We start from the raw sequence: 16,336 nt of genomic DNA on the forward strand, positions 1-16,336 counted from the left end.
TCGAGTCCCATAGACTTCAATGGGGTTCTAAATGTTCGCGCGAACCCGCGGTCTGTTCGAACGTTCTGGTGCGAACCGAACCCGGGTATGTTCGGCTCATCCCTAATAGGGACGCACAATCAATGACGTCAGACCTACAGCCACACCCCCCTACAGTTGTAAACACACATGAGGTCACACTTAACCCCTTCAGCGCCCCCTTGTGGTTAACTCCCAAACTGCAACTGTCATTTCCACAGTAAATGCAGTCAATGCATTTTTATAGCATTTTTTGCTGTGAAAATGGCAATGGTCCCAAAAATGTGTCAAAAGTGTCCGAAGTGTCCGCCATAATGTCGCAGTCACGAAAAAAATCTCTGATCGCTGCCATTAGTAGTAAAAAAAAAAAATGCCATAAAACTATCCCCTATTTTGTAAACGCTATAAATTTTGCGCAAACCAATCGATAAACGCTTAATGCGATTTTTTTTTTTTTTTTTTTTTTTTTACCAATAATAAATAGAAGAATACGTATCGGCCTAAACTGAGGAAGAAAATAATTTTTTTTAGGTTTTATTTGGGATATTTATTATAGCAAAAAGTAAAAAAAATATTCTTTTTTTTTCAAAATTGTCGCTCTATTTTTGTTTATAGCGCAAAAAATAAAAACCGCAGAGGTGATTAAATACCACCAAAAGAAAGCTCTATTTGTGGGGAAAAAAGGACGCCAATTTTGTTTGGGAGCCACGTCGCACGACCGCGCAATTGTCAGTTAAAGCGACGCAGTGCCGAATCGCAAAAAGGGGCCTGGTCTTTAACCTGCATTTTGGCCCGGGTCTTAAGTGGTTAAAGAGAAGTCAGGGAAGTCTTCATGAGAAGATTGTAGATTGTATAATAATAACGGTGATGTACAATCAGATCGCTCTCATGGTGATTGGTTATATTGGATCTGATTACAATGATATGTGTAGATTTAGTTGGACAGAATACAGAATTCCCACATTCATTATACAAAGTGTATGTAATATACAGGGCTATGTATGTAATAAGACCGTACAGACAGTAATGGTGTGTAGAGTGCAATGCACCAATCAGGATTTATCTTACATCAGTTTAGATGAGTCACACCAAAGAGAGGTGACTGCTGATTGGTTGCTCTGGGTTCCTGCAGTCTGTATATTGAGGATTACTACTTGTGACGGTATCAGTATGATATCCCCGTCAAGCATTCCCTCCTCTCCATACAAGAACATCACAGGATCCCCCACACATGAGTCAAGACTGGATGCTGGAACCAAGACTGAGTTTAATGTTATATCACACACAGCTTATATGTCATTTCCAAAACTGTTACAATGACAAATCTCCGCCCCCCTCTTACACAGTGGGGGGTCTTCAATACAGCTCCTTTGAAATAAAGATATTTCTTTGAACTACTCAGTATCTAGCCGGTTCGGCACCGCATATAGAGAGATAATTACCACAATGAAGCAATCAGCATAATTAACATGAGCCACTTATCTAATCACAGTAACCAGTAAACACAGGGCTAGAACAATTAACATTTGAAACAGGACTGGCTGCAGAAGGGTAAATACAATTAACAGCCTTAAACAAGCAGGGAGGATTAACCTGAAGCATATAGGTAAAAAGTCCTTCACAATGGCCCCCCTTTTTCTCCCTGCTCCGGAAAACCCGGTTGGACCTTCCCTGGTCCAGTAGGGTTGACGGGTTCAGAGCTTTTAGTCCGAGGTTAACTCCGTTTGGCATGACTGACCTCCCTTGGCAACTGCTTCAGACTCAGGTATGCCGCCGGGTCGTCAGATCACACGCCGGTCAGTCCCCAAGTCTTTGTGCGATCTGCAAAGTCACCAGAAGTCAGTGTGAAGACGGCGAATGGGTCTGTGCGCCGCCATCTAGGTGTCCCGCTATGGGAGGGGGCAGGTTATGGCTCTGAAGCGACAATCACAGGAGATTCATAAAAAGAAAAAGTTATATTTGTTGAAATGCTATAGCACTGGTGCTCAGAGTCCGGGGGGGGGGAGGGGACTCAGAGCCCCATAAGGTCAGCCACCCCCTGCTCCCTCCGCAGCCGCCGGTTCTCCTCTTTGAGCTTCTCCAGCTCCATCTCCAGTTCATGGAGCCTGGGGGGGTCAGCCCGCTGTGACCTCAGGTGGTTGTTCTCCTCCTCCATGCGGCTTATGCACTCCTCCAGCTCTATGTACTCACGGATCAGCTCCTGCTTGCTCATGTCCTGCAGGCTCTCCACGTGGTCCTTCATCATCAGGAACTGGGTGGTGGTGTAAGGGGCCACCGGTGGGCCCTTGGCGAACATCTCGGCCCGCATCTGGGCAGCCCGCTGCGATTCCATCTCCTCCAGTCGCTTCTTCTCCTCCCAGGTCCGCTGGTTATATGACTTCCAGGACCTCTTCTTCTTGGGGGTAGCTGGCGGTGCCTCTTTCTGCCCAGCTCCCTCCAGGGCCCCTCCGTCTCATGGCTGTCGCCCATGACCAGCTGACAATGGTGTTCCCTGTTGTCCGTAATACCCGATTGTACCGTGAGGACTTCGTAAACGGTGTCCGATGGTTCTTCCGGACCCAGCTCCTGGAGATCCCAAGCCGAGTCTACACAATGGGCTGCTGCTGGTGGGCGGTACCCAGGTTGAGACCAATTTGACCTGGTGTTGTCGTTCATGGGGCAATTCTGCTTGAAGTGACCCAGCTGTTTGCACCGGAAGCAGCGTTGTTCGTTGTCCTCCTGGCGTGGGTAGCGAGGGCTAGATGTCACCGGTCTGTTAGGAGGTTGGTATCTAGCGGCTGGTGGGTGTGAGGGCGCCGTTGGTCGTGGAGGTTGTACCCGTGGTGTGACCTGGTTCGTCTTGCAAGTATCCGCATATTCATCCGCCAACTTCGCGGCCTCTGGTAGAGTCATGGGCCTGCGATCTCTCACCCAATCTTTGACATCCGTCTGGATGTGATTGTAAAATTGCTCCAGGAGCATTAGTTGCAAAATGTCCTCTGCGGTGGCGGCCTGGCTGCTGTTAACCCAGTTAGAAGCCGACAGGGACAACTGGCATGCCCACTCCGCGTAAGAGTCTTTCGTGGTTTTGCGTGAGTCCCTGAACTTCTGTCGGTGGGACTCTGGGGTTACTGCATAACGAGCTAGGAGCACTTCTTTAACCCGGGCGTAGCTATGGATATCCTGATCTGGCACGGTCCGGAAAGCATCAGAAGCTTTGCCTGACAGTTTGCCTGACAATATTGCAACCCACTCTCTTCTAGCTATTCGGTGCAGGTTACATTGTCGCTCAAAATCCGCCAGGTAGTTATCAATTTCACAGTCCTTTTCATCAAAAGCTTTAAAAGCGCTAAACGGAATCTTCCTTGTGTCTGCTGTGCTGTACTCACTGTTCGGAGAAGGTGCGGCTGCTTGTTGGACTGCTGCCAGTTTTAACTGTAGTTCTGCGTCTCTTATTTGTTTAGCCTCCTGTAGTTCTGCGTCTCTTATTTGTTTGTCTCTTATTTGTTTAGCCTCCTTCGCTAACAGGTCCATCACTTTCAGCACCACATCCGGCGTTGGGTTCGGGCCGAACCACGCTAGCTTCTCTCTCATTAGCTTGTTGGCTGGCGATTCCTCCTCCTGAATCACTGGTGTCTCCATCTCTTGTACTGCTGGCGTTGCTGCAATCCCGTCCTCCTGGTCTATCTCCATTGATTCTGCTATGATGACCCGTTCGGTTTTGTTGCTAGCAATCCTTCCACGAACTTCCAGTAGTTCTTCCAGTGTCTGCTTGGAATCCCGGGTGTAAAGGAGAGTAGAAGGGAAAATCCCACTGCTACCAACCAATTGTGACGGTATCGGTATGATATCCCCGTCAAGCATTCCCTCCTCTCCATACAAGAACATCACAGGATCCCCCACACATGAGTCAAGACTGGATGCTGGAACCAAGACTGAGTTTAATGTTATATCACACACAGCTTATATGTCATTTCCAAAACTGTTACAATGACAAATCTCCGCCCCCCTCTTACACAGTGGGGGGTCTTCAATACAGCTCCTTTGAAATAAAGATATTTCTTTGAACTACTCAGTATCTAGCCGGTTCGGCACCGCATATAGAGAGATAATTACCACAATGAAGCAATCAGCATAATTAACGTGAGCCACTTATCTAATCACAGTAACCAGTAAACACAGGGCTAGAACCATTAACATTTGAAACAGGACTGGCTGCAGAAGGGTAAATACAATTAACAGCCTTAAACAAGCAGGGAGGATTAACCTGAAGCATATAGGTAAAAAGTCCTTCACACTACTCACCTAAACATTGTGGAGGATTATTCCACTCAATGTAGAACCTTACATTCACACATTGTGCAGAGGGATAGGAAGGGAGATATCCTTCCGGACATGTTACTGTCACTGTATCTCCAATATTATAATATGTCTTCTCTGGATCCATCATCACCATTCCGTCCTCCGGCTTCTTACAAAGAGCTGTAAAGTGATTAGAAGAATGAATTACATCTCAGAGATTTGGGAACAATGTGAAAAAAACAATTTAGTTTCCCTTGGAACATAATGTATGTATCTGTAGGAGGATCAGTAGGGATGAATGACCTGACAATGTATGTATCTGTAGGGTGATCAGTAGGGATGAATGACCTGACAATGTATGTATCTGTAGGAGGATCAGTAGGGATGAATGACCTGACAATGTATGTATCTGTAGGGTGATCAGTAGGGATGAATGACCTGACAATGTATGTATCTGTAAGGTGATCAGTAGGGATGAATGACCTGACAATGTATGTATCTGTAGGGTGATCAGTAGGGATAAATGACCTGACAATGTATGTATCTGTAGGGTGATCAGTAGGGATGAATGACCTGACAATGTATCTTGGTATATTATATATAGCCCCTCTGGGTACAGGTTGACTCTTCACTTCACTTGAGGCAGCTACCTGATTGAAGCGAAAATCTGACTGGAGTATATAGAACCCCATTTTTCACACCAGCTTAACCACTTAAGGACCGGACCAATATGCTGCCTAAAGACCCAAGGTGTTTTTACAGTTCGGGACAGTGTCGCTTTAACAGACAATTGCGCGGTCGTGCAACGTGGCTCCCAAACAAAATTGGCGTCCTTTTTTCCCCACAAATAGAGCTTTCTTTTGTTGGTATTTGATCACATCTGCGGTTTTTAGTTTTTGCGCTATAAACAAAAATAGAGCGACAATTTTGAAAAAAATGCAATATTTTTTACTTTTTGCTATAATAAATATCCCCCAAAAACATATATAAAACATATTTTTTTCCTCAGTTTAGGCCGATACGTATTCTTCTACCTATTTTTGGTAAAAAAATCGCAATAATCGTTTATCGGTTGGTTTGCGCAAAATGTATAGCGTTTACAAAATAGGGGATAGTTTTATTGCATTTTAATTTTTTTTATTTTTTTTTACTACTAATGGCGGCGATCAGCGATTTTTTTCGTGACTGTGATATTATGGCGGACAATTTTGACACATTTTTGGGACCATTGTCATTTTCACAGCAAAAAATGCATTTAAATTGCATTGTTTATTATGAAAATTACAGTTGCAGTTTGGGAGTTAAACACAGGGGGCGCTGTAACATTTAGGGTTCACTGTGTATGTGTTTACAACTGAAGGGGGTGTGGCTGTAGGAATGACGTCATCGATCAAGTCTCCCCTATAAAGGGGATCACTCGATCGATGCAGCGCCATAGTGAAGCACGGGGAAGCCGTGTTTACATACGGCTCTCCCCGTTCTTCAGCTCCGGGGAGCGATTGCGACAGGGCGGCTATAAACGAATAGCCGCGCCGTCGTCCCGGATCGCTCCCCGAGGCTTACCGACCGCCGCATGTACCGGGGGGGGTCCCGATCGGACCCCCGACCCACGTCAAGCAGAGCACATACAGGTACGTACATGTGCCTGTCCGTGCCATTCTGCTGACGTATGTACATAAGGAGGTCGGCAAGTGGTTAATCTGTATAAAGGTGCACACACACACAGTTCACTAATATTTTCCAAAGGAATATATCAGATCCACCTCTGGTCACCATATATATGAAGGACTCAGACCTCCCTGTACCCAGAGGGGCTATATATAATATACCAAGTGACATTGATTGGGCTAGAACAGACGTCTCTTTATAGAAGGTTATACCTATGTTTTGGGCCATCCTGAGACTTCCTGTATCCTCCGGGGTGGGTTGCCATTCATGGTCCGGGCTCTTGGCCACTTACCTGACACAGCATCCACGTTTCGTGACATATTCCTTGTACATACCTTTCAACAAATTATGCGCCTATGTATGACTCCTGAGGAAGCGGACATCATGGCCCAGATTCTCAAAGGAGATACGACGGCGTATCTCCAGATACCGCCGTTGTATCTCCGAGTCTGAGCGGTCGTATCTATGTGCCTGATTCTTAGAATCAGTTACGCATAGATTTCTATTAGATCCGACCGTCGGATCTTAACTGCATATTTACGCTGGCCGCTAGGGGCGTGTACGCTGATTTACGCCTAGAAATATGTAAATCCACTAGATACGTACGCCCGGCCGACGCAGTACAGATACGCCATTTACGTTAGGCTTTTCCCGGCATAAAGTTAGCCCTGCTATATGAGGCGTACATGCGGCGTAACAATGTTAAGTATGGACCTCGTTCCTGCGTCGAATTTTAAATTTTTTTACGTCGTTTGCGAATGGGGCTGGACGTCATTTACGTTCACGTCGAAACCAATACGTCCTTGCGGCGTACTTTGGAGCAATGCACATTGGGATATGTCCACGGACGGCGCATGCGCCGTTCGTAAAAAGCGTCATTTACGTGGGGTCACACAACATTTACATAACACACGCCCACATCTTCCAAATTTGAATTAGGCGGGCTTACGCCGGCCTATTTACGCTACGCCGCCACAACTTACGGAGCAAGTGCTTTGAGAATACAGCACTTGCCCGTCTAAGTTGCGGAGGCGTAACGTAAATAGGATACGTTGGGCCTAAGTAACTGCGAAACATGAGACATAGGCCCAGATTCAAGAAGCACTTGCGCCCGCGCAACCATAGTTGCGCGGCGCAAGTGCTTACTTGCTCCGGTGTAACGAGTGCTCCTGATTCAGGAACCTCGTTACACCGAATGCAGCCTAGGATATGACAAACATAAGCCTCCTTATGCCTTCACATCCCAGGCTGCATTCTTGCGTTGGCCGCTAGGGGGCGCGGCCTTTGTGATCGGCGTGTAGTATGCAAATTGCATACTACCACCGATTCACAAAAGTTGCGCGGGCCCTGCGTACGCAAGGTACGGAGTTTCCGTACGGCGCCTTCAGCATAAGGTTGCTCCTGCTAATAGCAGGCGCAGCCAATGCTAAAGTATAGCTGCGCCTCCCGCTCGCGACGTTCAAATTTCACGTCGTTTACGTAAGTGAACCGTGAATGGCGCTGGAAGCCATTCACGTTCACTTACAAGCAAATGACGTCCTTGCGACGTCATTTGCCGCAATGCACGTCGGGAAAGTTTCCCGACGGAGCATGCGCTGTTCGCTCAGCGCGGGAGCGCGCCTAATTTAAATGATTCCCGCCCCCGGCGGGATCATTTACATTAGGCAGCCTTGCGCCCGGCTGCTTAGCATATTGCCCGCGCAATTTACGGAGCAACTGCTCCGTGAATCGCGGGCAAAGCGCAATATTTGCGTGGGCGCAGAGAAAAAAATTTGCTCTTTGCCCACGCAAATATTGCGGGATTCTACTTGAATCTGGGCCATAGAGTTTACATACACCGCGCAATTTCTGGTACTCTGTATATATCGTTGGTAATATGTGCCAACGATAAGTTGATTCATGGTTATCACAACTGATATTTTATTGTAAATGTTATGGAATGTTTCTATTTTTGTAATAAAAACCTTTTAATTACAATATCGACTGTTTATCAGTTGCACATATGATGCCATTACAGTCCACCATAAGCCTTCCTTAACCGCTATCTGCTGCTGCATCTATTGCAGTCATAGCCGCTAACCCTTTGCACTTACCAGCTCCGTCCCGTTACTCTGGGGATTCCAAGGCCTGCAGAGGCTTCCTTAGCCAATGCACTATTCATTTTGAGCTCCAGCCTCAAAACTTTCTGTCTGGTCGGGGGCAAAGGTGAAGCTTTAGCTTGGGCAGCCCCTCTGTGGGAACTGAATGATCCAGTGGTTTCTAGCCTGTCTGAGTTCTTGAATCTTTTTCGGAATATCTTTGAAGAACCGGCTCTTGTCTCTTCAGCGGCCAGCACCGTTTTACGTCTCCGCCAAGAGTGTGCCTCTGTGGGACAGTCTGCTCTTCATTTCCACATACTGACGGCTGAGATGAGCTGGAACAATGAGGCCTTAGTCGCAGCCTTTTTGCATGGCCTTTCTGATAGAGTGAAGGATGAATTAGCGGGAAGAACCATCCCCACTGATCTGGACGAAGTTATCTCCTTGTGTAACCAGATCGATATTCGTTTTCAGGAAAGGTCCCTAGAAAAGCGACGCCGGCACTCCTTGGTCCTTAGTCAGTACAAGCTCCCCTCTCTTCGACCCGTGGAGAACCTCCTGTCAGCTGAGGAACCCATGCAGCTGGGTCGGACCAGGCTATCCCCCGAGGAACATGCTCTACTCTACTCTCTACTGTGGGGGCAAAGGTAATTTTTGTGACACTTGCTCTCTTCGCCCGGAAAAACGCTTGGGTCCAATACATTTGGAAGGTGGAGTATTGGACCCAGAAATACCACCTCCACCATCTTGTCTTCTTCTTTCTGTGTTCCTTCATGTTGGCGCTTCTTCTCATTCGGTCTCGGCAAATCTGAATTCCGGAGCCGCTGGCAATTTCATGGACTGGGAAATTCCATGAGACTTACCCTTTTGCCCCTCACCACGCCATTGGTGGTCTTGGCGATTGATGGCACTGTTCTCCCAGGGGGTCCTATATTTTTGGGGATATTTACAGTATATATTTGAGTATAAGCCGACCCGAATATAAGCCGAGGCATCTAATTTTACCACAAAAAAATTAGAAAACCTATTGACTCGAGTATAAGCCTAGGGTGTCTATCTGCATGCCTCACTGTGCCTCACTTTGCCTCACTGTGTCCATGTGCATGCCTTGCTGTGTCCATGCCTCACTGTGTCCATGCCTCACTTTTCCCATGCCCCACTATGTCTATGCATCACTATGCCCATGCCTCACTGTGCCTCAGTGTCTATGCCTCACTGTGCCCATGCCTCACTGTGCCCATGACTAGACTTGCATTTAACATGGGAGTATATAGAAGGGGTGCCCTAGCTTTGAAAAATCGGTGCTCCCCGGCTACCTGTGGGGCTACCTGTGTGCCAAGTTTTGGGTCCAGGTGACCTATGACCTACGGCCAGCCAGTACCGGGTCCCCAAAGTTACAGGAGAAATGACCGTTTAACATGGGAGTCTATAGAAGGGGTGCCCGACTTTGAAAAATCGCTGCTCCCCGGCCGTAGGTCCCCCGGACAACAAACTTTGCACAATTGTAGAGGAAGAGTGGGGCTATATGGGCAGTGGCGTCACTAGGGTTGGTGTCACCTGGTGCGGTAAAATATGGTGTCACCCCCCCCCCCCCCCAAATAACATTTTTCAAATATTTTTTACCCTACTGTTTGCTCTCTGTTCTCCTTTCTTCCCCTTTTCTCTCTCTCCCTATCCATCTTTCTTGTTCGTTCTATCCCTTCTTTCTCTCCATTTTTCTTTGTCCCCTCCCCCCACCTCTCTTTCTCCAGAACCGGAATTCACATCTCAGGAGCCTATAGGCCAGGGGCGTACCTAGAGCATTTGGCACCCGGGGCGGATCCAATATCTGGCACCCCCCACATTAAAATGTAAAAACACCCCACTGTGCCCCCTGCATACCTCTGCATCCTTCAATATCTTTTTGTTACTACTGTGTACCCCTCTCCACAACTGCCCCTCTGGACCCCTTTACATTGCACAGCCCCCTGCATCACTGGACCCCTTTACATTACACAGCCCCCTGCATCACTGGACCCTTTTACATTACACAGCCCCTGCATCACTGGACCCCTTTACATTACACAGCCCCCTGCATCACTGGACCCCTTTAAAATTACACAGTACCCTGCATCACCGGACCCCTTTAAAATTACACAGCACCCTGTATCACTGGACCCCTTTACATCTCACAGCCCCCTTCACCTCTGGACCCTTTTACATTACACAGCACCCTGCACCTCTGGACCTCTTTACATTACACAGCCCCCTGCATCACTGGACCCCTTTAAAATTACACAGTACCCTGCATTAGGGTTGTCCAGATACCGATACCAGTATCGGTATCGGGACCGATACCGAGTATTTGCGGGAGTACTCGTACTCGCGCAAATACCCCCGATACCTAAATAGAATACTTCCCCCCCCTTTCCCCCCCGCCGCATCGCGCCGCCGCATCGAGGGACATGGCTAGAGGGACATTGCTGCATATGTGAGGGACATGGCTAGAGGGACATTGCTGCATATGTGAGGGACATGGCTAGAGGGACATTGCTGCATATGTGAGGGACATGGCTAGAGGGACATGGCTGCATATGTGAGGGACATGGCTAGGAGGGACATGGCTGCATATGTGAGGGACATGGCTAGAGGGACATTGCTGCATATGTGGGGGATATGGCTGCATATGTGGGGGACATGGCTGCATATGTGGGGGATATGGCTGCATATGGGGGGGACATGGCTGCATTTGGGGACACATTTAAAAAAAGTATCGGTATTCGGTATCGGCGACTACTTGAAAAAAAGTATCGGTACTTGTACTCGGTCCTAAAAAAGTGGTATCGGGACAACCCTACGCACTGCACCCCTTTACATTACACAGCACACTGCATCACTGGACCCCTTTACATCTCATAGCCCCCTGCACCTCTGGACCCTTTTACATTACACAGCCCCCTGCACCACTGGACCCCTTTACATCACATAGCCCCCTGCACCTCTGGACCCCTTTACATTACACAGCACCCTGCATCACTGGACCCCTTTACATTACACAGCACCCTGCACCTCTGGACCCCTTTACATTACACAGCACCCTGCATCACTGGACCCCTTTACATTACACAGCACCCTGCACCTCTGGACCCCTTTACATTACACAGCACCCTGCATCACTGGACCCCTTTACATTACACAGCACCCTGCACCTCTGGACCCCTTTACATTACACAGCACCCTGCATCACTGGACCCCTTTACATTACACAGCACCCTGCACCTCTGGACCCCTTTACATTACACAGCACCCTGCATCACTGGACCCCTTTACATTACACAGCACCCTGCACCTCTGGACCCCTTTACATTACACAGCACCCTGCATCACTGAACCCCTTTACATTACACAGCACCCTGCACCTCTGGACCTCTACATTACACAGCCCCCTGCATCACTGGACCCCTTTACATTACACAGCACCCTGCACCTCTGGACCTCTTTACATTACACAGCCCCCTGCATCACTGGACCCCTTTAAAATTACACAGTACCCTGCATCACTGGACCCCTTTAAAATTACACAGCACCCTGCATCACTGGACCACTTTACATCTCACAGCCCCCTTCACCTCTGGACCCTTTTACATTACACAGCACCCTGCACCTCTTTACATTACACAGCCCCTACATCACTGGACCCCTTTACATTACACAGCACCCTGCATCACTGGACCCCTTTACATTACACAGCACCCTGCACCTCTGGACCCCTTTACATTACACAGCACCCTGCATCACTGGACCCCTTTACATTACACAGCACCCTGCACCTCTGGACCCCTTTACATTACACAGCACCCTGCATCACTGGACCCCTTTACATTACACAGCACCCTGCACCTCTGGACCCCTTTACATTACACAGCACCCGGCATCACTGAACCCCTTTACATTACACAGCACCCTGCACCTCTGGACCTCTACATTACACAGCCCCCTGCATCACTGGACCCCTTTACATTACACAGCACCCTGCACCTCTGGACCTCTTTACATTACACAGCCCCCTGCATCACTGGACCCCTTTAAAATTACACAGTACCCTGCATCACTGGACCCCTTTAAAATTACACAGCACCCTGCATCACTGGACCACTTTACATCTCACAGCCCCCTTCACCTCTGGACCCTTTTACATTACACAGCACCTTGCACCTCTTTACATTACACAGCCCCTACATCACTGGACCCCTTTACATTACACAGCACCCTGCATCACTGGACCCCTTTACATCTCATAGCACCCTGCATCTCTGGACCCTTTTACATTGCACAGCACCCTGCATCACTGCACCCCTTTTACATTACACAGCCGCCTGCACCTCTGCACCCCTTTACATCACATAGCCCCCTGCACCTCTGGACCCTTTTACACTACACAGCCCTCTGCACCCCTTTACATTACACAGCACCCTGCACCTCTGGACCCCTGCATGTTACACAGACCCCCCTTCAGTGCAGACACCCCCTCAGTGCAGACCCCCCCCCCCCTCAGTGCAACCCCCCTCAGTACAAATCCCCCCCTTAGTACAAACCCCCCTCAGTGCAAACCCCCCTTAGTGAAAACCCCCTCAGTGCAAACACCCCCTTAGTACATCCCCCCCACCCCTTCAGTGAAATCCCCCCAGGTGCAAACACCCCCCCTCCCCATTCAGTACCTCAGATCATCGCAGGCAGCGCCACGGCACATGGACAGAAGGTCCCCTCGGCCCCTCCCCCTCTGTACACACAAACAGAGAGAGTGGGCTGTGCCTGTGTGCCGAATGCCGACCACCGCTAACAGCCCGTGGCTGTGAGAGGAGGGGATGGATGGTGCTGCGGTGTCACCCCGCAACCCCCCCTCCTCTTGTACCGCGGTGCTCGGCGCTCCAATTCCGCAGCCCTCATCGCTGCAGTCGCGGAGGGGAGCCGCCCCCCCCCCCCCACATGTCAGCTAAAAAAAAAATATATATATATATATATTTATTTTTTATTTTTTTTTAAATCGGGATGGTGTCACCCCTCTAGCGGGTGTCACCCAGGGCGGCCCGCACCCCCTAGCAACGCCTCTGTATATGGGTACTGGGTCCCCAAAGTCTGGCGTAAAAAAGGTGACTCGCGTATAAGCTGGGGGGGGGGCATTTTCAAAAATGTGCTAAAAAACTTGGCTTATACTCGAGTATATACGGTATTGTAGCAAAAATTTATGCTCTTTGCTTGTTTATAGCGCAAAAAAAAACCCGCAGAAGTGATCAAATACCACCAAAAGAAAGCTCTATTTGTGGTAAAAACAGGACGTCAATTTTGTTTGGGTACCACGTCGGTACCACGTTGTACGACCGCGCAATTTTCAATTAAAACGACTCCCAAAAAATGGCCTGGTCATTAAAGCAGAGATTCACCCTAAAACAATTATATACCATTACATCCAGCATACTTCCGACATCTACAGTATGTTGTTTTTTTTTGTTTTTTTTGCCGTACATACCGTTTTATTTCCCCCTGGCTTCCAGGTTCTGGCTCCCGCGGGGTTAGATGATTGACGTCTGGTGAAAAACTTCCCCTGGCGCATAAGGCGCGTCGCCAGTTTTCCGTAACTAGCAGACCTGCGAGTCGGCTCTTTATGGCGCCTGCGCAGTCAGCTCTACATGGCGGGTGCAGGCGCCGTATAGCGCCATATAGAGCCGGCTCGCAGGTCGGCTAGTTACGGAAAACTGGCGACGTGCCTTATGCGCCAGGGGAAGTTTTTCACCAGACGTCAATCACTTAACCCCGCGGGAGCCAGAACCCGGAAGCCGGGGGGGGGGGGTTAAATAACAATAAAACGGTATGTACGGCAAAAAAAAACAGCATACTGTAGATGTCGGAAGTATGCTGGATGTAATGGTATATAATTGTTTTGGGGGGAATCTCCACTTTAAGTGGGAATATCCTTCCGGTCTTTAAGTGGTTAAAGAGAAGTCAGGGAAGTCTTCATGAGAAGATTGTAGATTGTATAATAATAATGGTGATGTACAATCAGATCACTCTCATGGTGATTGGTTATATTGGATCTGATTACAATGATACATGTAGATGGACAGAATACAGAGGGCCAGATTCTCAAAGGCGTTACGACGGCGCAACACCATTAGCGCCGTCGTAACACCTCATCTGGCCCCGGGTATCTATGCGACTGATTCTCAGAATCAGTTGCGCATAGGTACCCATTAGATCTGACAAGCGTAAGGCTGTTGCGCTGTCAGATCTTAAAAGTAATTTTTTTTCCCGCCGCTAGGTGTCGCATCGTCGCTTTTCCCCGTCGTCTATGCAAATGAGGTAAGTACGGCGATTCCCAAACATACGCGAGGTCGACGCAGCGAATTAACGTCGTTTGCGTAGCGTACCCGACGCGTAAGGTTGCCCCTGCTAATTAGCAGGCGCAACCAATGTTAACTATGGCCGTCGTTCCCGCGTCGAATTGAATAAAAATTACGTCGTTTGCGTAAGACGTCCGTGAATGGCGCTGGACGCCATTTACGTATACATCTAGGCAAATGACGTCGGGGCGACGTCATTTAGCGCAATGCACGTCGGGTAATTTACCCGACGGAGCATGCGCAGTACGCTCGGCGTGGGAGCGCGCCTAATTTAAATGGTGCCCGCCCCATTTGAATTGGGCGGGCTTGCGCCGAGCAATCTAACGCTACACCGCCGCAAGTTTACAGGTAAGTGTTCTGAGAATCAGGATTTAAACCTGTAGACCTGCGGCAGTGTAACGTAGAGCTCATACATTACGCTGCCCAGGAGCAGCGCTAATGTATGAGAATCTGGGCCAGAATTCCCACATTCATTATACAAAGTGTATGTAATATACAGGGCTATGTATGTAATAAGACCGTACAGACAGTAATGATGTGTAGAGTGCAATGCACCAATCAGGATTTATCTTACATCAGTTTAGATGAGTCACACCAAAGAGAGGTGACTGCTGATTGGCTGCTCTGGGTTCCTGCAGTCTGTATATTGAGGTTTACTACTCACCTACACAGTATAGTGGATTATTCCATCTAACAAAGAAATCATTCACACATTGTGCAGAGGGATAGGAAGGGACAAATCCAACCGGACATGTTACTGTCACTGTATCTCCAATATTATAAAATTTCTTCTCTGGATCCATCTGCAGTATTGAGATCTCCGGCTTCCTACAAAGAGCTGTAAAGTGATTAGAAGAATGAATTACATCTCAGAGATTTGGGAACAATGTGACAAAGACAATTAATTTTTCTTTAACACACAATGTATGTATCTGTAGGGTGATCAGTAGGGATGAATGACCTGACAATGTATGTATCTGTAGGGTGATCAGTAGGGATGAATGACCTGACAATGTATGTATCTGTAGGGTGATCAGTAGGGATGAATGACCTGACAATGTATGTATCTGTAGGGTGATCAGTAGGGATGAATGACCTGACAATGTATGTATCTGTAGGAGGATCAGTAGGGATGAATGACCTGACAATGTATGTATCTGTAGGGATGAATGACCTGACAATGTATGTATCTGTAGGGTGATCAGTAGGGATGAATGACCTGACAATGTATGTATCTGTAGGAGGATCAGTAGGGATGAATGACCTGACAATGTATGTATCTGTAGGGGGATCAGTAGGGATGAATGACCTGACAATGTATGTATCTGTAGGGTGATCAGTAGGGATAAATGACCTGACAATGTATGTATCTGTAGGGTGATCAGTAGGGATGAATGACCTGACAATGTATATATCTGTAGGGATGAATGACCTGACAATGTATGTATCTGTAGGGTGATCAGTAGGGATGAATGACCTGACAATGTATGTATCTGTAGGAGGATCAGTAGGGATGAATGATCTGACAATGTATGTATCTGTAGGGTGATCAGTAGGGATGAATGACCTGACAATGTATGTATCTGTAGGGTGATCAGTAGGGATGAATGACCTGACAATGTATGTATCTGTAGGGTGATCAGTAGGGATGAATGACCTGACAATGTATGTATCTGTAGGAGGATCAGTAGGGATGAATGACCTGACAATGTATGTATCTGTAGGGATGAATGACCTGACAATGTATGTATCTGTAGGGTGATCAGTAGGGATGAATGACCTGACAATGTATGTATCTGTAGGAGGATCAGTAGGGATGAATGACCTGACAATGTATGTATCTGTAGGGGGATCAGTAGGGATGAATGACCTGACAATGTATGTATCTGTAGGGTGATCAGTAGGGATAAATGA

General features: G+C 47.9%; 1 protein-coding gene and 1 long non-coding RNA gene across 2 annotated transcripts in view; both read right to left on the reverse strand.

Moving 5' to 3' along the window:
- LOC120924666 overlaps nt 1-4,564 on the reverse strand; it is a 61,442-nt gene extending 56,878 nt beyond the window's left edge. The window contains exon 1 of the mRNA XM_040335662.1: nt 4,303-4,564. Coding sequence (XP_040191596.1) covers nt 4,303-4,453 — 151 coding nt within the window. The 5' untranslated portion in view covers nt 4,454-4,564. The remainder of the gene's footprint in view (nt 1-4,302) is intronic.
- Nucleotides 4,565-4,800: 236 nt separating this feature from the next.
- On the reverse strand, nt 4,801-15,929 carry LOC120924667. The gene is made up of 3 exons (XR_005746400.1): nt 15,855-15,929; nt 15,777-15,821; nt 4,801-4,872 (listed from the first exon to the last, which is right to left on the reverse strand). It is a non-coding gene; the product is annotated as an uncharacterized LOC120924667 (long non-coding RNA).
- Nucleotides 15,930-16,336: the final 407 nt, after the last annotated feature.

Source organism: Rana temporaria, chromosome 1, assembly GCF_905171775.1.
Source record: "Rana temporaria chromosome 1, aRanTem1.1, whole genome shotgun sequence".
Lineage (NCBI taxonomy): Eukaryota > Metazoa > Chordata > Amphibia > Anura > Ranidae > Rana > Rana temporaria.